Below are 24,413 nucleotides of genomic sequence, written 5' to 3' on the forward strand. Positions count from 1 at the left end.
AAATAAATTACAAAACATGTTACTAGTGTGTGTGTGTGCATATATATATATATATAAATATAGAAAACGACTTTTCCATTCGCTCTTCTCTATCTCTCATGGGGTCGTTTGCTCTCTCTCAAGTTGTTGGAATCTAGGACTGTGTTCTGCTTGCAATGGATAGTCGGAAGAGAGTCGGGCCTGAAGCTGCCTTCAATGCAAATAGCGGTGCCAAGAAATTGAAGCAAGGTTCGTTCCTCTGTAATTTTGTTTGTATAGTTTACATATGTATCTGTTCATGTACGTAGTTTTTTGGTGCGATGTTGCCTTTTTCTCCGTTCGATTTTCTGTTAGCGGTGCCAAGAAATTGAAGCAAGATGTCTTGAGACGACTGTTCGTGTTGATTCTAGCTCTTGTTGTTTTCATGGTTATTTTTTTTCGGGGGTTTGTACCTGGAATACATTTTATTTTGAAAAAGTTAAATTGGTTGTATTTTATGCTTCTCTTTTACTGGTGTGTGTCCTAGTTGTTTGGTTATTATATGAACTGGCCTAAGTTGTGATAAATTAAGATCCCCTTTGTGAAGGCATTGGAAAGCAAAAACTACGAATAACCAATTTTGAGAAGGAAGTACTGTATCTATGACCCATATAAAATGTTTCTGTTTTCGCTAATTCTTATTTATTGCTTAAAATTATATCATGCAAAATTTTCACTAGTTTTTGTCAATGACACAGATTTTACGCCAATTTTGACTGTGCACTGCATCATCATCATCATTATTGTATTAAAGCTTTTCTTTCTAACACACTATGGTTGAAGTTTCTAGACATATTTATAAGCCTAACCAAGGTCAAAATAGGTCAAATCAAGGAGTGCATACAAAATTTAACATTAGAGGAGGGACACTTTGTGGAAAGCGGAAAAGCACACTGAGATGGTTTTGGAAACAGTTTATCTAATTACGCATTTTGTGTTCTGAAATTGAGAAAATTTTAATTTTTAGCAACTCATCGTTGCCAAACAAAGAGGGGCATCTGTAGACACTCCAATTTCTGGAGATCATTTGAGCCCCCTGCCGAGCTCCTGAAGTTTCTATTTCTGCCCAGATTTCTCCCCAGACCAGCAGTCACTCAAATGGCCACCCATTCGCTATAAGAAAACACGTAAAGAACATTTGTAATAAAAAATCCATGCATCAACAAGTAATTTGTACTTGTGATGGCTATTATATATCACCTTAAAAACCATGGTACGAGTGTGTCAGTGAAATTCGGAAGAGAACTCAAGAGAGGAGTAGTTTTATCCTCTTCAATTTTTAATCAAGGGGTGAACAGAATGCGTTTTATTAATATATACAATTAATGAGATGTACAAATTGTTCACCATCCAAAATCTGTTGTGAAAAAGAATCTAAATTAATCAGCCTATAGATCGATCGCAGCTGAGTAAATATCGATCGTTGTACATCATTTAGGGTTCAATTGAAGTCTCCCCACCCGATGAAAATGCTACATATCCCAGTTCTTGAATTGTGTGGGAATCAGGTCATTGAACATTTAACAAATACAACTCCCACCTGACACTTAGTTAGGAAAAGAAGCAATAAAATACGTCTCGTGTAGTTATATATAATAATAATGACTTGGCCTATAAATCATTATGCTTAGAATTATTCAAGTTGCTTGAACATTTCGCTGGCATTGTCATCTGAGGCAATAACAGCAGGCATTGGACTGTGGTACAAGAGTTTGTAAAGTCAAAACCCAAGAAATCTTTTCTAGGTCGTGTGATTCTTCGAGAAGCTCATCATTCTAAATTTTTGCCTTCATTGGTAAAAAGTAATTATTATGCGTGTAGTGTATTCTTAAAAGTATCTAGATCGGAGGTTTAGAACATTCTACTGGGAAGAAGCAATTAATGTTTTGTTTTGTAAAAGCAATGGAGTCTTCATCAACTGGTATGGGAAGCAAAATGAAGCCGTTTACAAAAATTTTCAGGTTCAAATCCTCACCTATCTATTTTTGTCTTTTTGAATTGCATCTTGTCACTCAGTTATGTTTAGGCTTTATTTATTTTAATTTTTTTCAGTTGGGATGAAACAATCCTATGCAATGTTGGTGCCGCCACACCAATGCAAGTTAATGAGATGGTTTTGGAGTTTTTTATGCATAGGATCACAATATCTTTTCAGTATATAGGTGCAATCTAATGTATTGGTGGTTCATGTTTTATTTTGCAGCATCGCTGATTTCGAGATGAGAAATTTGGGACCAAATCGAGCTACAATGTACGTGGCATCCCCACCAACCATCCCAGATGGCTTTGACCAACCTGCTTTTAAAACCCGTCTGTGCGGCGATTATTATACTACTAAAGGCTGCGAACTTGGAGACAAATGCCATTTTGCCAATGGCATTTGCAAATTTGGAAAGCCTTTTTCTCTAACCCTTGATGAGGATTTCCGTGCCCTGGCTTCAGGCCGTTTTGATGGTAAACGGAGGCTACCTTACTCACGTCCTCCCTTGAGCATTAAGGAAGATCCACTTGCTGTCAAATTTAGTGTAGATGCTTCCCTTGCTGGAACCATCATTGATGATTTGAAAAATATGTTGTGTCGTTTAGATGTTAAACTATTCATCGGAGAGCACGAGTCAAAACCTAATCTCAAGAACATTGAGCTTCAGGGCAAGTTTCATTCGCTCAAGATAGCGAGCTCTATGGTAATAGAGCAGATTGAACATATTCGTGGAGCTCCCACCTACAAAATGGAACTGTGAGGGGTAAGCTATTTATGGTATTGAATTACTACTATTTTCAGGTTTCTTTGTTTTATTTCTCAAACCTTGATATCTCGGGTTATAGTATCTTTTTTTTTCCTTTTTCCCTCTATTGTCAATGTGTTTTGTGCTTCTGTGCGTTCTGCCTGTAAATGGATGCTGATTGTTGTAGATTAATATGATCCATGAAACATGTTGCAGACTTATTGAAATTTAAAGCCACGTGCTATTCCTTGCTTCGGTATATGGGCAGGCATGTTTGTCCTATATAATAGATATAACTTAGAAGATAGGGTTACCATCAGACTCAAATCTAACAATGCTCAAATCATCTTGTTGGGGATCCCTGGGAGAGAAGAAATGCTTTGTTATTTGGCATTTTTGCAAGTTTGATGAGTTGGGTTTAGCTAGCTATAGACAATATATATAATTTTTAATTACCGAAAAATAGAAATATGGACAAAATTAGTGTTAGATGCTTCCCTTGCTGTAGCCATTATTGGGTTTGATGATTTGAAAAATATGCCGTGTCACGTTTAAAGTTAAAATATTCATCCGAGAGCACGAGTCAAGTCCTAATCTCAAGAACATTGAGCTTCAGGGCAAGTTTCAACAGCTCAAGTTAGCAAGCTCTATGGTAATAGAGCAGATCGGACGTATTCATGAAGCTCCCACCTACAAAATGAAACTATGATGGGGAAGGTCTTTATGTTATTTGAATTACTACCATTTTCAGGTTTTTTGAGTTTTATATTATATTAAATCGTTAGTGTTTCTTCATAATAATAATAATAATAAAACTTCCTGCATACTATTGCCAACAATAAAATAGGTAAACTGTATCTAGGTGGCCATTAAATACCCTTAGAATAACAACAAAATTTAGTTCTCAGGAAGTCCATTTATTTCCTTAATGTTTACTTGTGGGAGAGGAGGTGTCTTGTAGAATTTTTGGTATTTCAGGATTATTATTTGCTAAAAATTTAGTACAGGGGGTGAAATTTAGTGCAAGGCTTAATATGTACAGATTTTATGAACCAGGAAGGTGTTATACAATAAACCCTTTTGGCATGAATCATGGTCTAAAAGTGGTAAATGTTAGGGAGTTGAGCAATCTTCTCTTTTTCTACTGGGATGAAGCTATTGTTGCATTTTGTTTTATGATGCTTCTGCCTGTTCAGGATGAAAATGCTCGGAGGTGAGAGAGAGCAAACACATCATTGTGCTCAGATGGAGCTTTTGTTACATTTGAAGTGTGATGCTTGTCCAAGGTGCCTTTCAGCCTTGATTCAGCTTGTATCTATAGGCTTGAATTTGTTGAACTTTGTTCCAAATGATTGTTGATCAAGTCACTTGTTTGGCTGTTGAAGCTCTTTTGCTGACCTGAGAATGCAACTCAAAGCTGAACAACTGTAATATAAGTATACAACCAATCCTTAGAAAAGGTAGATCAAGGGATGGCAATTTATCCTCCCTGCACCGTTTAAACCGGTTTTGCGGGGGGGGGGGGGGGAACCCGCACGGGTTTGGGGCGGGGGAAGGTTGTTTGGGAAATTAACTCCCTTCTACCCACTTAATGATAGACTGTTGTTGAAGGTTAAATCCATCATTCATCACATACAACGAAAGTATCATCACATCACATCAATACAACGCATATAGTAGATAAGAATTATACACATCCACGCACAACAAAATATTTCACATGGTTCACTTTACTCTAGGATTACGTCAATGGAGAGAGAGATTTCATTATTATGAATCAAGTAAGAGAATATGAAACCATCCACGTACAACAAAATTAGTGTAGATGCTTCCCATGCTGGAGCAATCATTGATGATTTGAAAAATATACTGTCGTTTAGATGTTAAACTATTCGTCAGAGGGCATGAGTCAAAACCTAATCTCAAGAACATTGAGCTTCAGGGCAAGTTTCATTCGCTCAAGATAGCGAGCTTTATGGTGATAGAGCAGATTGAACATATTCGTGGAGCTCCCACCTACAAACTGAAACTGTGAGGGGTAAGCTATTTATGGTATTGAATTAGTACTATTTTCAGGTTTCTTTGTTTTAATTTTCAAACCTTGATATCTCGGGTTGTAGTATCTTTTTTTTCTTTTTTCCCTCTATTATCAATTTGTTTTTTGCTTCTGTGTGTTCTGCCTGTAAATGGATGCTGATTGTTGTAGATTAATATGATCCATGAATCATGTTGTAGACTTACTGAAATTTAAAGCCACGTGCTGATTGTTGTAGATTAATATGATCCATGAATCATGTTGCAGACTTATTGAAATTTAAAGCCACATGCTATTCCTTGCTTCGGTATATGGGCAGGCATGTTTGTCATATGTAATAAATATAACTTAGAAGATAGAGGGTTACCATCAGACTCAAATCTAACAATGCTCAAATCATCTTGTTGGGGATCCCAGGGAGAGAAGAAATGCTTTGTTATTTGGCATTTTTGCAAGTTTGATGAATTAGGTTTAGCTAACTGACCGGTCCTTTACAAGGGTCGCGATACCAAGTCAAGCTTGAAGAGTTGTGAATTTAGGAGGTGGCCAAGTTTTACATTTATAGAAAGCCACTACTACCTTTCTCTATATAAAATATAGATAGGGCGAGTAGGGATCGTCCCAAGGGATTAGATGGTGTATCGAATTGTGAAACTATGGTAATTAGGGTTAGTAGGTCGAGTGATCACACAATTGATTGGTTGGTTGATTATACTAAATGAGCTAAACTATAATAAAGCAATGCAATAAGATAGAGAGTAAGTAAGAAGGAAAGGTCTTGGGGTGTAGAGATCACCACCAAACAATACTATTCCAAACCATAATCAAGTGACTAATGAGGGAAATGAATGTGTTGCAACAATGTTGTGTGTGTAAGACATTCAATTGGTAAGGGTGACTCAACAAGTGCAAATTGTCTCAATCAACATGTGTGAGGCCACAATACATCTATTGGTAGAGGAATATATTGTCTAAACCCATGTGAAAGATACAACATATCATAACTAGTCATTAATCCTTCATTAAGCTCAAAATTCCATTACACCACAATATTAGAGCATATGCTTCTTGCATTCAAAAGCATGGAACATCAAAGAACAAGCATGAATTGTTTCCCCAACTAACACTACACTACTTAAAAGAGAAGCACAATCCATCAAGGAATAAGTATGAACCATCTAGAGACATAACAAGAGCATTACATTAAGAACTTCATATTTTGACAATCTCAAGATTAAAGGCATTAATACACATAGACATGCATCAATAACATTAAATCTAGAGGTGAGCATCTTCTCTAGCATACATAGACATTTAGATAGAGAAAATGATCAATTAGAAGCATTAATCCATAGAACTCAATGAATAATCAAGATCTTCATAAGTTCAAGAGTCAAAATATGCATTACAACACAAATTCCTCAAAATTATACAAGATTAGGTAAAGAAAGCATGTTTGGGGCTAACTTTATCCCCAAAAGGATGTCTAGCCACTCATGATGATGAAGCTCCAACCCTCAAGGGCTAAATCCATGGTGAAAATCTGCTCCTTGATGATGAAGGTCTCCTCCAAAGGTTGCTCTAGCTTCCTCCCTTCTTCCTCTCCAAGAATAGCCTCCAAGATGATTTTCAATGTGTGACAAGAGACTCTCTCAAAAAATGTATCATATTCCTTATATAGGTAGGTCAAATACACCCCATGATGAGCTGTGGTCGTGCAAGGCATATTCTCCAATGATTGGATGAAGGACGGAATAAATGAGCTGGACTTTAACTTTTTCTCGCTGGAGGAAGTTCGATCGATCGAACCTTAACTTGGATCGATCGAAAATGGGTTCGATCGATCGAACTGCATCTTGGATTGATCGAAGTGGTCTGACTCCTCCGGATAATGACAAGGCTGGGATATTTTCAAGATATTTATGGGGAAAAAGACAAAAGTGGTTGGTAGGCGTACAGCTGTGGATAAGATCAATCATTTGAATAGGACAAAATAGGGTTCGATCGATCGAAGGTGATGTTCGATCGATCGAACTTGGAATTTCAGCAAAGGCCAAGGTTGGATCTATCGAGAAGTACTGTGATCGATCATAGATGTTCGATCGATCGAACTCTAAGTTGGATCGATCGAACTTTTCAGCTGCACAACTTGATTCCTTTTTGCTCCTTTCTTTCTCCACTTTGCTCCCTCCTTTGGTTTATCTCAGGATTGCTTCAATTAAGCTCTTATTTGGCTGAGTTAGCTAAATTTTGGGATTAGTGCCTGAAAATATAAATAACACGTAATAAGTCTAAAACGGCAAAGTAAGATAGATAAAGGTACTAGAATGCTTAAGCTTAACGGGTTTAAATGCGCACTTTTCAGTGCTCATCACACCCCCAAACTTAAATATTGCTAGTCCCTAGCAATGAATTAAGAAGTAAAGGAATGAAATAAACAACTATACAAGTATAAACTGGAAAGCAAGTAAAATGATAACACCATTTTCGTAGGGAACACGATTGCATTTAGCATATGCAACAAGCCTTTTAAACCCCTAGGTTACCCCTAGTGGACGAGTAAAGTCTCGTGAGGGTTTCCAGAAATGGTACCCACAAACCTTAAGCTCATTCTTTCAAAAGAGGCACCAATATTGCAAACAAGCATTGGGAGAAAACTACCTCAAGTATGCAATTTTTCAACCGTTTCTAAGCAATCTCCCAAAATTTCAATATCAAGCAAGCAAGTATGGTCCTCCACATATCAAGAAAATGATCATGAAAATCGAAACAAGTCTAGAATCCATGTGAAAGGTCCGGCATCAAGTGTGTTGCTATTTTAGCCAACTAGAGAAGTAATCACATCCTTACTCTCAAACTAGCACACAAATCTAGTACCGATCATCAAGATAAGAGAGTGGACCTTTTATTAAAGCTTTATTTTTCTAGGTGCGCTTATTCTTTTCACTCATTTTCTTCTTCTTCTTTTTTTTTTTTTTTCTTCTTATTGAGGATCAAAGATGGAAATATTGTGTAATGTGTTGATCTCTTAAGCTTTCTAGAAGATTCATGTAGCGAGCTTTAGGTCAATGACTCCCAAACCAGATGGCTTTAGGGCATTAGGTGTTAAGACACCCCAACGGACTTACAAACTCAAATTAACTAGGCTACAAATCAAGACAACAACCATCTAATCATTTCCCACTTCTCGCCTTTTGGGAGAAGTCCTTACTTTTATTGCTTTTGCAACTTTTTTTTTTTTTTTTTTGATCAATTATTAACCTAGAGTTTGGGCCCTCCACCTTTCGGCGCGAGAAGTTCACTGCTTAATGAGGCAAGAATCCCGGCTACTTAATGAAAAGGGGTTGTTATCCACCTTTATCAAGAATGAAAGCTTTCAATGCACTACTAGCCCAATTGGGATATAACCAATTCAATAATCAACAAAGCATGTACCCCACAATTGAATGCTAGCGTGCGCCGGTGCTAGTGTAGAATCCTAGAATGAATCTCAAAATAATCATAGAATCAAGATGATGTGGACCACAAGTGCAAGCATGATATTAATTAATTTTTTTTTGGAAAAATTTACTCCTAAATGGCATTCAAAAGGCATACAAGGAGTATTGGACTCTCAAGTCAAGCAATTTTTAAATTTTAAGCAGTATAATCCTCAAAAGATCAAAATCATAGCTAGAAATGGACCAAGTATAGAAATCTCCCTCAAATACACAAGACATGCTCAAAATTTGAATTTTAAAGCAACACTGAAACATACACCAATACCCCCAAACTTAAACTGCACATTGTCCTCAATGTGTGAAGAGAACAAAGGAAAGAGTATACCAATGCTTTAGATATGAATGATCGGGATAGAAGTATCCAAAGTGGGTGGCATGGCCCCCCTAAACTTGGGATAAATTGTGGTCCTGAAAAGTTTGCACTCGGATAAACTCATTAGATAACAAGATAGGATAATCAGTGCACAGTGGACATGCAAGTATAAAATGGGATAAATAGAGAATAGAGAGAGAGGTGTAAGAGTGGTCCTGAAAAATTGGGCAGCACTCTCTCACTGAAGTCACTGTGGTGTACCTGATGGAGTCAAACATACAAATATGAGATACTAAGAGACATCCATAATCAAAAAGCAGTATATAGAGAATATAAAGTGCAGGTACATCAATAAAATAATAAAGCTGACAGACCGGCCGCAAAGTATAATACAGTAACAGTGACAGTATAATACAGATCCAGAATAAAAGAAATGAAAGCATAGAACAACTGGAAGTGGATTTTTATTTTTTTATTTTTTTTTTGAATTTGAATTTTGAAAAATCAAAGGAAATTAAATTAATGAGATGCAAATTTCGATCAATCGAAGAAAAATTTCGATCGATCGAAGAGGATAAAGAATGTACAAGTTTAAGGGCTCAAGAGTTGACATGTGTTTGAACCTTGGATCGATCGAACTTGGAATTCGATCGATCGAACATGAAAATTTTTGAAAAGTCCCGAGAGCATACATTTTTGAAAAATGGATGAGGCTTGAAAATTTTTCTAAGTGTTGGGACTCATGATCGATCGAACCACATGTTGGATCGATCAAAAGATAGTTCGATCGATCGAAATGGTTTACAATCGATCGAACTTTCAAAAATTTGGAGATCCCGAGAGCATGCATTTTGGAATTTGGATGCAGGTCCAAAATTTTTCTAAGTGTTGGGTGCAAAATGAGAGCTGGATCGATCGAGTCCATAGTTGGATCGATCGAACCACTGTTCGATTGATCGAACAAAAACTTAGATCGATCGAAATTATGCCTAAATGCTTAAAATGACTTGAATGCTCATGCAATCCCTTACTCAGTTCCTTCCAATGTATATGAACCACAAAAACAGTATTCAGACTTCGCAAGAATCAAAATGCAAGATAGAAATGATGGAGGAATAGGGTTTTGACATCATATGAGTTTCGGTGCTAGTCTTTAACGTCTCTAGCAAGACCTTGGGCTCTTTCAGCCCGGATCAAAGATTTTGTGATGCATCCCCTCCTTTTTGGGTTGAGAAATGTTTTGAGTTCCACCCAACAAATGGTTCTTGGAAGAACTTGTTGGATTTAACTCAAAAGATGTTTTTAAGTTCTTATCAAAATCTTCATCAATATGTTCATACACCGGGTCAATAAGATTTGCAGCCTCTAAATGTCTTTGAAAGACTTGACCCTCTATGTATGGTTTCAATCTTTGCCCATTCACCTTGAAGATGTTCCCCTTCTTCAAGTCTTGTATCTCTACCGCTCCATGCGGTGCAACCGAGATAATTTCATAGGGACCTTCCCACTTGGATCTCAATTTGTCGGGAAAGAGTTTTAACCTAGAGTTGAAAAGCCAAGCTTTTTGACCTGGTTCTAAGGACTTATTCACAGTATGCTTATCATGGAAGGCTTTGGTTCTTTCTTTGTAGAGCTTGGCATTATCATAAGCATTGTGCCTTAGCTCTTCCAATTCACTCAATTGAAGTAGCCTATTCTCTCCGGCTTTGGCTAGGTCAAAATTGAGCTTTTTAACGGCCCAAAAGGCTTTGTGTTCTAGCTCAACCGGAAGATGGCAAGGCTTCCCATAAACAATTCTATAAGGGGACATGCCAATGGGAGTCTTATATGCCGTCCGGTAAGCCCATAAAGCATCATTTAGCTTTCTTGACCAATCTTTCCGGGTGGTGTTAACCGTTTTCTCAAGTATATGCTTAATTTCCCGGTTAGACACTTCAACTTGTCCACTTGTTTGAGGATGGTAGGGAGTGGCTACTTTGTGAGTGACGGAGTACTTAAGAAATAATTGCCTCAAGAATTGATTGCAAAAATACTTTCCTTCATCACTTATCATAGCCCTTGGCATACCAAAACGAGCAAAGATATTGGATTTAATGAATTGAATGACCACGGAGTGATCATTCGTTTTGGTAGCACAAGCCTCAACCCACTTAGAAACATAATCAACGGCAAGAAGAATGTATTGATAACCATATGACATGGGAAATGGACCCATGAAATCAATGCCCCAAATATCAAAATTTTCAACAACCAATATATTGGTTAATGGCATCATATCTCTTTTAGACATTGTTCCCATCTTTTGACACCTCTCACACGACTTGCAAAAGTTGTAGGCATCTCTATGAATAGTGGGCCAAAAGAGCCCACTTTGAAGAACCTTTAGGGCGGTCTTCTTTGCACTAAAATGCCCACCACATGCAAGTGTGTGGCAAAACACTAGGACACTTGGGATTTCACTCTCCGGAATGCATCTTCTCACAATTTGATCGGGACAATAGCGGTATAAAACAGGGTCTTCCTAATAGTAATTCCGGATGTTGGCAAAGAAACGATTTTTGTCGTTCTTTGACCAAGAGGTTGGAAGCTTGCCTATTGCCAAATAATTCACAATATCAGCAAACCAAGGCATTATTCCATTTGAGACTTGAAAAAGTTGTTCATCCGGGAAGGAATCATGAATTGGGGGACTAGGGAAAGGTTCTATTTGTAATCTAGAAAGATGATCAGCAACCACATTTTCGGTGCCCTTTTTGTCCTTGATTTCAAAATCGAATTCCTGGAGGAGTAAAATCCATCTAATCAATCTAGGTTTTGTTTCCCTCTTTGTTAAAAGATGTCTCAATGCAGCATGATCAGAGTAAACAACAACCTTAGATCCTAGCAAATAAGAGCGGAACTTATCAAGAGCATATACTACAGCAAGTAATTCCTTCTCGGTAGTGGAGTAATTCAATTGAGCTCCTGAGAAGGTTTTGCTTGCATAGTATATGGCACAAGGGAGCTTACCTACTCGTTGGCCCAAAACTGCCCCCATGGCATAGTCAGAAGCATCACACATAATTTCAAAGGGCAAAGACCAATTAGGAGGTTGCATGATAGGAGCAGATGACAATGAAGTGCGCAATTTATGAAAGGCGTCTAGGCATGCTTGATCAAAGACGAAAGGAGTATCCTTGGCAAGAAGATTACACAAAGGTCTAGCGATTTTGCTAAAGTCCTTGATGAAGCGGCGATAGAAGCCGGCATGACCTAGAAAAGAGCGAACTTCCCTCACCGTTGAAGGTGGGGGTAGTTCAGAGATGAGTTCAACTTTTGCCTTATCTACCTCAATTCCTCTTCTAGATATGACGTGACCCAAAACAATTCCCTCTTGAACCATGAAATGGCTCTTTTCCCAACTAAGAACAAGGTTTGTTTCACGGCATCTTTTAAGCACTAAGTCCAAATTTTTGAGGCAAGCATCAAAGGAAGACTCAAAAACAGAAAAATCATCCATGAAGACCTCAAGATACTCTTCCACCATATCCGAAAAGATAGACATCATACACCTTTGGAATGTAGCAGGGGCATTGCACAAACCAAAAGGCATCCGTCTATAAGCAAATGTGCCAAATGGACATGTAAAAGTGGTTTTCTCTTGGTCTAATGGGTCAAGGGCCACTTGGTTGTAACCGGAATATCCATCTAGGAAGCAATAGTATTGTTGCCCCGCCAATCTCTCTAAGATTTGATCAATGAAGGGCAAAGGGAAATGATCCTTTCTAGTGGCGGCATTCAATTTTCGGTAATCGATGCACACACGCCATGAGTTGGCAGTGCGCTTAGAGATTTCCTCACCTTTAGCATTTTCAACCACGGTAATTCCCGACTTCTTGGGAACTACTTGTGCAAGACTCACCCATTTGTTATCGGAGATTGGGTAGATGATTCCGGCATCCAAAAGCTTCACTACTTCTTTCTTAACTACCTCTTTCATGTTAGGATTCAATCTCCTTTGGGCATCCCTAAAGGGTTTTGTATCCTCTTCCATGAGTATACGATGCATATAAATGGAAGGATCAATTCCCTTAAGGTCCGCCACACTCCACCCTATAGCTTCTTTGTTTTCTTTAAGTACATTAAGAAGAGCATTTTCTTGGTCCTCATCTAGGCTTGAAGAGATGATAACCGGAAGAGTGTCGTGAGGACCTAGAAATGCATACTTAAGATTAGAAAGCAAAGTTTTTAGCTCAAGAGTTGGTGGAGATACCAAAGATGGAACCGGAGGAGTACTAGAAAGTGAAGGAAGAGGCTCAATTGGAGTTTTCCATGGTGGACAATTCAAACTTGCTACGGATTCCATTATATTGCTTACTTCATTGATTGAATTTTCATTATCAAACCCACAACTCTCATACATTTCAAGAAGACATGAGGCAAGAGGATCATCGGATAAAAGAGATGAGAGATCATCCTCAAGCGGTTGTTTCATGATCATTGTGGGAATTGATTCCTCAACAACCTCATCTAACACATCAATAACATAACACTCATCTTCATCTATGGGATGTCGACTTGCATTGAAAATATTGAGTTTGACCAACATGTTACCAAAAGAAAGATCCATGATTCCGGACCTACAATTGATAGTGGCATTGGCGGTGGCAAGGAATGGTCTTCCCAAGATGATTGGGATTTGGGTAGTGGGATTAGCAACCGGTTCGGTGTCTAACACTACAAAATCAACCGGAAAGTAGAATTTATCTACTTTGACAAGGATGTCCTCAACCATACCCCTAGGTGTTTTGACGGATCTATCGGCCATTTGAAGCACCACCGAGGTTGGCTTTAACTCATTTAACCCCAATTGGACATACACAGAATAAGGAATCAAGTTAACACTTGAACCTAAGTCAAGAAGAGCTCTACGGATCTCGTGATTTCCAATTACACATGAAATGGTTGGAGCACCGGGGTCTTTGCATTTGAGTGGAGTATTTTGTTGAAGAATGGAGCTCACTTGCTCCGTGATGAACACTTTCTTAGGACCTTGTCCTTTGTTCCTCCTCTTTTGTGTGCAAAGATCTTTCAAGAATTTGGCATAAGGCGGCATTTGCCTAATTGCATCTAAGAGGGGAAGATTTATGTTCACTTGCTTGAAAACATCCATCATGTCAATTATTTTCCCATCTCGCCTCTCTTGAGGCGAGGTTTCTCTCAAAGCATAAGGGAAAGGAGCTTTTGGCTCATGACATTTTGGCACTTGAGAAGATGATGAAGATTGAGTATTCTGATTTGGAACATTCTCATCCAAAGAGATAGGTATGGAATTGGAATTTTGATGAGTGACAACATTTGGTTGCATCGATTCACTATCCTCCTTTGGCAACTCAACCTTATTGTCAACTTGCTTACCACTTCTCAAAGTAGTGATTGCTTGTGTTTGAACTTGTGAGGCATTCTTCGATGTAGAGTTTGCCTCCACACAAAATTGAGCTTTTGGGTTCCTCTCGGGTTGACTAGGTAACTTACCCACTTCCCTTGCATTCAATGCATTAGCTATGATCCCGATTTGGGACTCTAGCTTTGATATAGATTGAGAGTGTGAATGCAACAAATTTGTGTTCTTCTCTAGGCTATCCAAAGCCATTAAAACCTTATCTTCAAATGTAGAATTATTATGAAGTGCATGAAGAAGATGATGCTCCGTTTGGAATTCATACATTTGAGGATGTGAAGAATTATTCATTCTTTGATGATATGAAGGAGTGAACCCTTGAAAACTTTCATTTCTCTTGTGAGGTGGAATGTACTTGTTTTGAAAATTCTGAGCCTGAAAAGAATTTGGATGTTCATTCCACCTTGGAACATAAGCATTGGAATAGGGATGAGCAAATGTAGCATTGACTTGTTCATAGTGTTTATTATAAGCATGTCCGTGGGGACAATCAAAAGTAGTGTGCAAAACACTTGAACATGTCATACAAGGCTCATACATTTGAGAGGTATGATGATGAGGATATGAATTGTTAGCCGGTTTTTGATTTAACAAGAATTGGTCAAACTTTTGAGAAAGAGTTTTAATCTCGGCTACAATTCCCATTGAACTCTCTATTTGACAAACTTGAGAATTTTTCTTCTTCTCTTTTCTTTCATGGTCAATTTGAGAAGTATAAAATTTTTGTAAAGAGTTTTCGCTCATCTTCTCAAAGAGTTGCCAAATGTCATCCTCATGTTTTCCAAAATATGATCCTCCACATGATGTATCAACAATGTCTTTATGAATGTCGGATAGGCTCTCATAAAAGTATTGAACCACTTGCCATTTTGGAATGCCATGATGTGGGCATTTCCCTAGCAAGTCATTCAATCTTTCCCAAGCCTCATGTAATAACTCCCCTTCTTTTTGAGAAAAAGTTCTAATTGAAGTACGCATAGCATTGGTCAAACTCATGAGATAAAACTTTTTTAAAAATTCATTTTGCATTTGCATCCAAGAAGTTATAGAATTTGCTTCCAAAGTATTGAACCAATGCTTTGCCTTGCTTTTGAGTGTGAAAGGGAAAATGAGTAGTCTAATCACTTCCTCCGGAACATTCATGTATCTAATGGTGGAACATATTTCAAAGAATTCATTTAGATGCTTATAAGGCTCCTCATCATTTAGACCATAGAAAAGTGGACACAATTGAATAGTTTCGGGCTTGATTTCATATTGATTTGTCTCGAAATTAGGCAACATGATACAAGAAGGTGCATGGTATGCATGGAGATCATAATAGTCACGAAGTACCATTGGAGGCATTGGAGCTTAAGCTCCGAGACCGTATTGATTGGGAGGGAGGTTTTGCATGAAATGCGGGTCTCGGTAGCCAAGATTACCCTCTAGGTTTTCCATGTGAATGCCTAGAGTGAATGATCAAGTAAGGACTACAAATCACAACAAAACAATCAAACAAACACTTCTCCTTCACAACAAGTCAAATATCAACAACTTCCTCCATATACAATAATTCCCATACTCCCATGCTTTCAATGATATGCAATGCCACCACATGGGCCCCCGATTTAACTAAGGAGATTGAGTAAGAAGGTCTCACAATGGTCCTTTAGCACTTCAACTCCAAATTTAAAAGCTTAGCTTAGCAAAATTTTTTTTTTTTTTTTTTTTAGCAACTCTTCATTTTTAGCATTTTTTCCTTTTTGCTTGTTTTGCTCCTTAGCTTTGAAGTTCTTTGCTAGCTCCTTACTCAATGCACCTTGTTAATGAAGAACAAACTTAATAAGTAATAAAAAAAAAAAAAACAGGAAATAAAAAGAAAGTAAAGACACGATCAAAAGAGTACTAATGATGTTGCCAATTTAAAATCCCCGGCAACGGCGCCAAAAACTGACCGGTCCTTTACAATGGTCGCGATACCAAGTCAAGCTTGAAGAGTTGTGAATTTAGGAGGTGGCCAAGTTTTACATTTATAGAAAGCCACTACTACCTTTCTCTATATAAAATATAGATAGGGCGAGTAGGGATCGTCCCAAGGGATTAGATGGTGTATCGAATTGTGAAACTATGGTAATTAGGGTTAGTAGGTCGAGTGATCACACAATTGATTGGTTGGTTGATTATACTAAATGAGCTAAACTATAATAAAGTAATGCAATAAGATAAAGAGTAAGTAAGAAGGAAAGGTCTTGGGGTGTAGAGATCACCACCAAACAATCCTATTCCAAACCATAATCAAGTGACTAATGAGGGAAATGAATGTGTTGCAACAATGTTGTGTGTGTAAAAGACATTCAATTGGTAAGGGTGACTCAACAAGTGCAAATTGTCTCAATCAACATGTGTGAGGCCACAATACATCTATTGGTAGAGGAATATATTGTCTAAACCCATGTGAAAGATACAACATATCATAACTAGTCATTAATCCTTCATTAAGCTCAAAATTCCATTACACCACAATATTAGAGCATATGCTTCTTGCATTCAAAAGCATGGAACATCAAAGAACAAGCATGAATTGTTTCCCCAACTAACACTACACTACTTAAAAGAGAAGCACAATCCATCAAGGAATAAGTATGAACCATCTAGAGACATAACAAGAGCATTACATTAAGAACTTCATATTTTGACAATCTCAAGATTAAATGCATTAATACACATAGACATGCATCAATAACATTAAATCTAGAGGTGAGCATCTACTCTAGCATACATAGACATATAGATAGAGAAAATGATCAATTAGAAGCATTAATCCATAGAACTCAATGAATAATCAAGATCTTCATAAGTTCAAGAGTCAAAATATGCATTACAACACAAATTCCTCAAAATTACACAAGATTAGGTAAAGAAAGCATGTTTGGGGCTAACTTTATCCCCAAAAGGATGTCTAGCCACTCATGATGATGAAGCTCCAACCCTCAAGGGCTAAATCCATGGTGAAAATCTGCTCCTTGATGATGAAGGTCTCCTCCAAAGGTTGCTCTAGCTTCCTCCCTTCTTCCTCTCCAAGAATAGCCTCCAAGATGATTTTCAATGTGTGACAAGAGACTCTCTCAAAAAGTGTATCATATTCCTTATATAGGTAGGTCAAATACACCCCATGATGAGCTGTGGTCGTGCAAGGCATATTCTCCAATGATTGGATGAAGGACGGAATAAATGAGCTGGACTTTAACTTTTTCTCGCTGGAGGAAGTTCGATCGATCGAACCTTAACTTGGATCGATCGAAAATGGGTTCGATCGATCGAACTGCATCTTGGATCGATCGAAGTGGTCTGACTCCTCCGGATAATGACAAGGCTGGGATATTTTCAAGATATTTATGGGGAAAAAGACAAAAGTGGTTGGTAGGCGTACAGCTGTGGATAAGATCAATCATTTGAATAGGACAAAATAGGGTTCGATCGATCGAAGGTGATGTTCGATCGATCGAACTTGGAATTTCAGCAAAGGCCAAGGTTGGGTCTATCGAGAAGTACTGTGATCGATCATAGATGTTCGATCGATCGAACTCTAAGTTGGATCGATCGAACTTTTCAGCTACACAACTTGATTCCTTTTTGCTCTTTTCTTTCTCCACTTTGCTCCCTCCTTTGGTTTATCTCAGGATTGCTTCAATTAAGCTCTTATTTGGCTGAGTTAGCTAAATTTTGGGATTAGTGCCTGAAAATATAAATAACACGTAATAAGTCTAAAACGGCAAAGTAAGATAGATAAAGGTACTAGAATGCTTAAGCTTAACGGGTTTAAATGCGCACTTTTCAGTGCTCATCACTAAATATTGACAATATATATAATTTTTAATTACTGAAAATAGAAATATGGGCAAAATTAGTGTAGATGCTTCCCTTGCTGTTGCCATTATTGGGTATGATGATTTGAAAAATATGCCGTGTCGTTTAAAGTTAAACTATTTATCCGAGAGCATGAGTCAAGTCCTAATCTCAAGAACTTTGAGCTTCAGGGCAAGTTTCAAAAGCTCAAGTTAGCAAGTTCTATGGTAATAGAGCAGATCAGACGTATTCATGGAGCTCCCACCTACAAAATGAAACTATGATGGGGAAGGTTTTTATGTTATTTGAATTACTACCATTTTCAGGTTTCTTGAGTTTTATTTTTATTTTAAATCGTTAGTGTATCTTTTCTTCATTCTGCCACTTTTTGTTTCAGGAATGGTTAATTGCCCAAAAAACTCTCCCAAATAATAATAATAATAATAAAAAACTTCCTGCTTATTATTGCCAACGATAGCTAGTTGGCCATTAATTACCCTTACAATAACAAAAAAATATAGTTCTCAGGAAGTCCATTTATTTCTTAAAATTTACTTGAGGGAGAGGAGGTGTCTTGTAGAATTTTTGTATTTCAGGATTATTATTTGCTAAAAATTTAGTATAGTGGGTGAAATTTAGTGCAAGGTTTGATATGTAAAGTTTTTATGAACCAGGAAGGTTTTATACACTAAACCCTTTTGCCAGTGAATCATGGCCTACAAGTGGTGAATGTTAGGGAGTTGACGGAGCTATTGTCGTGTTTTGTCTTATGATGCTTCTGCTTGATCAGGATGAGAATACTGGGAGGTGAGAGATAGCAAACACATGTTACTTGTCACTCCCGCAAATAGTGTTTGATGCTCAGGCATGGTTGACTGAGTTTCTTAAACAATCATGTAATTTTTTTTCATTTGAACTGTGAGGTTAGTCCAAGGTGCTTTTTAGCCTTGATTCAGCATGTGTTTAAAGGCTTGAATATGTTGAACTTTGTTCCAAATGATGGTTGATCAAGTCAGTTGTTTGGCTGTTGAAGCTCATTTGCTGACCTGATAATGCAACTCAAAGCTGAACAACAGCTGATTATATAAGTATACAACCAATCACCCTTCACTCTTAATACCCTCATTTCTATTCAGCCGTTCTAGATCTAGAGAGAGTTGAGAGACCTAAGAACCCTCACCATAGACGTCAGTCTGGCAGTCCCTCACCACTTGCCACCAATAACTTACTCCTGCAACTTACCTTTGTCGCCGGCTTCCGTCACCATCACCGGTGTAAGGTAATTTCTCCCTCTATATAAGTGAGTCTTTTTTCTTCTTCTTCTTCCTCTGAAAATCTAAACACTCACTCTGTCATCTTCTCTCTCTTCAGCTGCTGATCTAGAAGACTAACTTTATCCAGGTATGCTTCTAAACTCTGAGCTTCAAAAACAAATTTTCAATTCCATTTGACGTCAGAAGACTCTCAACCGAGTTTTTTTCTTGCCCTTTTGGCCTTCAGATTCAATTTTAACTAAGAAATTTCTCTTCTAGTAAATGCTAGCGTTCTTTGTTACCGTGTCTGAGCTTTTTTTTCCCCATTAAGCCTTGCACAATGGTTTTTTTTTTTTTTTTTTCATGGGTAAGTGAGTTTTGAACTTGTTCATTTCAATAATGTTCAATTTGATAGATCTATTATGCAAGTTATGGCTCTTTGAATTTAACATACTTTGCAATGATCATTATATTTCATTTTCACGAATGGCTTTGTAGCCCAATGGTACTTCATCACCTTCCAAAGTAGAAGGTAAGTCCCATAGGAGCAAAAGTGGACGTGTGTGTTTATTGTCAATGATTAAAAAAATATATATTCAATTTTCATTTTGTGTTTCTTATACTGTCTTTCACGGTATAAAAATTAATGTTACTGATTGCACATGAAACATTGCAACAACTAAATATGTGAAAAATATGGCAGTAATACTGAAATTGGAAGTCTTTCATGGGCTTCACTTTTTGTTTCTTGCGGTTTGTTTTGAAGTGAGTTGGTTAGAATGATATGAACATACCACTTCTAATAGGGTAAGGTGCAATAAAAACTCCCCTCAACTATTACCAAGTGCAACTAATTCTCTCGAATTACAAATAATCCCTTTCAATTATGATTTTGGTGTAGTTTAACACTGAGTTATAAATATAACATTGGCTAAATGATGTAGGACCAGTGTAATCGGAATAGCCACTACAATATCGACACCTATGCAACCTTATCACATATACTTGCACATTTTTTTTAATCGTCATCTTTTCATTCGCGAATTAGTGGGTCGCTCAAGCCTAGTCATCTAAAACTGTGGGTCACCGGAGTTGATCTTTGAAGTTTCTGGGTCTGTCTGAAACGCAACCTTGAGGTTCGCTGAAGCTTTTCCGATGGATTGAATGTTGATACTCTTAAGGTTTGGTCGCCATCTATATGGAGGTCAGTTGGGTCTTTAATGAAACTCTACTTCGGTTCAAACAACTTCGATTCGGAGCTTGCCGGCTTCAATGGACGCTGCTGCTTGGAGCTCGCCGGAACGGATGGGTCATTGTATTTCTACACGTCTTCATCTTCGGTTGGGCCGGTGATGCTTAGAGCTTCTCACCGGTGGCCATAGAGTTTGAAGCCGGGTATTGGAAAAATCAATATCTGGCATTGTTTTGTTTATTGGAGCTGTTGCAATCTGATATGGGTATGATTGTGGTGTAGGAACAAAACAAACCCAGTACAAATAATTAGAAAGAAAAACTCTGCAACTATGCTGTTTTAAACAAACCTAGTACATACTGTTAGAAAGATTTCAAAAAAATTAAGTTTTTAAGTATTTGATTGGACTGGTATTAGCCCATTTAATCGATCATCAGATTCATCACTATTAGAAGTTGAATCAGTTTTAAAAAAAAATTATAAGCTTTAATGGAGAAGTTGAATCGGTTTTAATACACTATTAGAATATATATATATATAATCAATGAACTGTAACCCAACATCAAATTGAAACTTTGATCCTTTAGATGATATGGAGGTCACTTTCACTCAAATCATGTAGTGTAAAAACACAAGGTTGACGAGTCCATGTAAACCCAGTTCTCAAATTGATCGTATGAAATCAGTAAGCTTTCTTGTTTCCCCCTTAAATTTGTAGTGGTGGCATCACAAGGGAAGAAACTCACTACCATGTTGACTCCTTTAACACCCTGGCAATTTCTTCTGCATTTTCCTTTGATTATATATATGTGTGTGTGTGTGTCTGTGTGTCTGTGTGTCTATATACACAATATATATCCATATAAAGGAGGGTAAAGGGCGTTATGGTCCAATAGTCTTTCAAGGGCGTTATGGTCTTTTACATTTGATAAGGGCTGTATGGTCATTTAAATAAATATGGGGTCTCACATGCCAGACGTGTTAAAAATCCATCGGCCGGTCACCGGATTGGATAAACTGCAACCAAACAGCATAGTTGAGGGAGATTTTTACTGGGATGGAGCTATTGTCGCGTTTTGTTTTATGATGCTTCTGCTTGATCAGGATGAGAATGCTGGGAGGTGAGAGATAGCAAAACACATGTTACTTGTCTGTCACTCCCTTAAATAGTTTTTGATGCTCAGGCATGGTTGATTGAGTTTCTTAAACAATCATGAGCTTTTGCATTGTACTGTGAGGTTAGTCCAAGGTGCTTTTCAGTCTTGATTCAGCTTGTGTTTATAGGCTTGAAAATGTTGAACTTTGTTCCAAATGATGGTTGATCAAGTCACTTGTTTGGCTGTTGAAGCTCATTTGCTGACCTGAGAACGCAACTCAAAGCTGAACAACAGCTGTTTATACAAGTATACAACCAATCCTTGGAAACGGTAAATCAAGGGATGGCAATTTACCCCTCCCCGTGCTGTTTAAACCGGTTTTGGGGGCATGTTTATGAGATTTGGGTGGGGATGGGTTTGAGGGGAAAAAACCCGCGTGGGTTTGGAGTAGGGGCGGGGGAAGGTAACCCTGCCCCATTTAGTTTTTATTTTATTAAATCACCCTCGTCTATATATATATATAAAGGAATAAAAGCCCTAAATCACTCTTAAGACCCTCAATTTTTTTCAGCCGTTCTAGATCTAGAAAGTCAAGACCTAACAACCCTCATGACAGACCTTAGTCTGGCAGTCCATCACCGCTTGCTACCGATAACTGTATCCTGCCACCTACCTTTGTCGACGGCTTCCGTCATCCTCACCGGTGTATGGTAATTTCTCTCTCTCTCTCTATCACTGAGTCTTTTTTTTTTTGTGGTCTTCAGATTCAATTTTATCTAAAAAAATTTCTCTTCCTGTAAATGTTAGCGTTCTTTGTTAGTGTATGTTTGATCCTTCCCCCCCCCCCCCCCCCCCCCCCCCCCCCTCCCATTAAGCTTTGCACATTTTTTTTTCATGGGTAAGTGAGTTTTGAACTTGTTCATTTCTCTATTGTTCAATTTGATAGATCTATTATGCGAGCTATGGCCGTTTGAATTTAACATACTTTGCAATAATCATTATATTTCATTTTCAGTTTGTGTTTATTATCCTTTGTCTTCAAGATATAATGATCAATGTTTACTGATTGCACATGAAACATTTAAACAACTAAATAAGTGAAAGTTATGTCAGCAATACCGAAGTTGGAAATCTTTCATGGAGTTCGCTTTTTGTTTCTTGTGGCTTGTTCTGAAGTGAGTTGTTTAGCATGATATGAGCACACCAGTTCTGTGGAGTACAAAGAATAAAGCCAATAAATGTGCTCAAGGAAACAAAACATTAATCAATCCTTGGATTTTTTTTTGCCACCGAATTCAACCTGGACTTGTTCTTCGATATGCAACCACATCAATGCAATCAGAGTATGTTTTGAGCAGGTTTATTTTAAATGGTTGTCTTTTCATTTGCTTGCCCTTCACAATGCTTGATTCCATCCAGATTGATTCTGAAACTAAATCTTTAATGAGTTTCTGAATGTACTAATGCCTTAATAACAATCATTGTAGCTGAACTTTTTTAGTCCAAATGCTATGATGTTCTATAAGAACTGCATAAAACTTAAAAGAAAGTACTGCATTGGTCGACTTGTCATTTGATCATGTATTGGTTTCAAAAGTAATGACTGTGAAAGACATATATCTTGGAATTTGTTGAATTAACAGTTGGTGATGATTCCAATTTTTTCTTTGGGTAATTGGAGTTTTTATCGAAAGCAACTAAGGGAATTATTGGAGCATATGGTTGTTTAATGATTGCAAGTGATTAAATTGTGTTTGATTGATGTTCTTTAATTTTACCTAACTTATATATCTTTTTTTTTTTCAGCCCTACAACTCATGGAAAGCCTTTGAAGAGAATTTTTTTTCAGTCCTACAACTTGTATACAATTTTTTTCAGCCCTAACAACAAACGGTTCCTAAATACATGTATATTGGTCCAATTCTCAAGAGCATCCATGAAGTGGTCATGATGATGTTATTTATGACTGTTTAAAAGATATGAATTGCAATTATGAAAAAAAAAAAAGAAAAAGAAAAAGAAAAAGATATGAATTGGATTTTTCTTGCAGATTTTTTTTTGAGGAAGAAATTTATGAGATGAATGAATGACCCTACTAAAGAAAACTAAGTTGGAAGCAAACAAAGGTCATTAATGGCAAACGCAATTCCATAATTATAAGTCCTCATTTTCATGATAGATATAGTAGAATGTGGAGGGTGCTATTGAAATGACTGATGGGTATTAGATTCTTGGGATTTTTCCACTACCCATCACAAAAGCACTTCTTCCTCCAATAGAATGATGAATTTGATACCCTATAAGCGGACATTTCTGACACCACACCTACACTGCAGTATATATATATATAGCAATTGCAGGGCAGGAGCTGAATTTGAACTTTTCGTTTAAGTTGGCTAGTGTATATTAAAGGGGGCAAATCAGGTATTTCACTACCATTTTTTCTTTTTAAACTATAGTTGAGAGTTTAAGGGTCGGCTTGCATTGTCACTCAAAAGGTAATTTTCCGCTTTGAGATAATTGAAAATGAGAAACATGAAAACTCATTTATAAAAAGTGATATTTTTCATTTTTAAGGTTGGCTTGGTTTGTAATTTTAAAAATAAAATTTTGTTTTCAGTTTTCTGTACAATTTTGCTTCATTCAGTTTTCATAATATTTTCCGTTCATCGTCTATACACAAATCCATTCATTTTACTGTGAACTATATTAGAGTTATAATGTTAATATCACTTCACTTCACAAATACTGAATATTAAATAGAAGGCTAAGAAATATATAATATTATAATATATTTAACTGATCGAATCAAGTTACAAATTGGATCTAGGGGTCGTAATTGTGTCTTGTTAATTTAAGGGTATATTACTAAATAGCTCAATTCAAACACGACAGGTTTAATAATTGTGTCAGAAACCCTCAATACTAACTCGATTTGTTTATTAAACGGGTTACCTGTGTAACCTGTTTAATGACCTATTTAATAAAATTAAATATTTTATTATTTAAAT

At 37.2% G+C, this 24,413-nt stretch overlaps 1 protein-coding gene across 5 annotated transcripts; it reads left to right on the plus strand.

Moving 5' to 3' along the window:
• Positions 1-106: 106 nt before the first annotated feature.
• LOC132312165 (zinc finger CCCH domain-containing protein 14-like) lies at positions 107-23,627 on the plus strand. Of its 5 annotated transcripts, XM_059810424.1 has the most exons (6): positions 107-228; positions 1,919-1,979; positions 2,071-2,115; positions 2,222-2,472; positions 2,605-2,762; positions 23,209-23,627. In XM_059810424.1, the coding sequence occupies exons 1-5, from the start codon at positions 156-158 to the stop codon at positions 2,757-2,759; spliced, it is 585 nt and encodes a 194-aa protein (XP_059666407.1). In that variant the 5' UTR covers positions 107-155; the 3' UTR covers positions 2,760-2,762; positions 23,209-23,627. The 5 variants fall into 5 exon arrangements, with proteins under 5 accessions (XP_059666407.1, XP_059666403.1, XP_059666404.1 ...); XM_059810420.1 differs by having other exon boundaries at positions 2,222-2,762; positions 23,209-23,616; XM_059810422.1 differs by lacking the exon at positions 107-228 and adding an exon at positions 337-353 and having other exon boundaries at positions 1,916-1,979; positions 2,222-2,762; positions 23,209-23,622.
• The last annotated feature ends 786 nt before the right edge of the window (positions 23,628-24,413 follow it).

The sequence above is a fragment of the Cornus florida genome, unplaced genomic scaffold (assembly GCF_030987335.1).
Source record: "Cornus florida cultivar Cherokee Brave unplaced genomic scaffold, ASM3098733v1 CherokeeBrave_3.0.0_Hap2_Chr06, whole genome shotgun sequence".
Lineage (NCBI taxonomy): Eukaryota > Viridiplantae > Streptophyta > Magnoliopsida > Cornales > Cornaceae > Cornus > Cornus florida.

Bases quoted from the DNA above. Each gene is read 5' to 3' on its own strand.
- LOC132312165 (XM_059810420.1), top strand. From the start codon at position 156: ATGGATAGTCGGAAGAGAGTCGGGCCTGAAGCTGCCTTCAATGCAAAT. The intron at 229-1,918 runs GTTCGTTCCTCT...GTTTTGTAAAAG, and splicing joins TGCCAAGAAATTGAAGCAAG to CAATGGAGTCTTCATCAACT. The intron at 2,116-2,221 runs GCAAGTTAATGA...TTTATTTTGCAG, and splicing joins GTTGGTGCCGCCACACCAAT to CATCGCTGATTTCGAGATGA.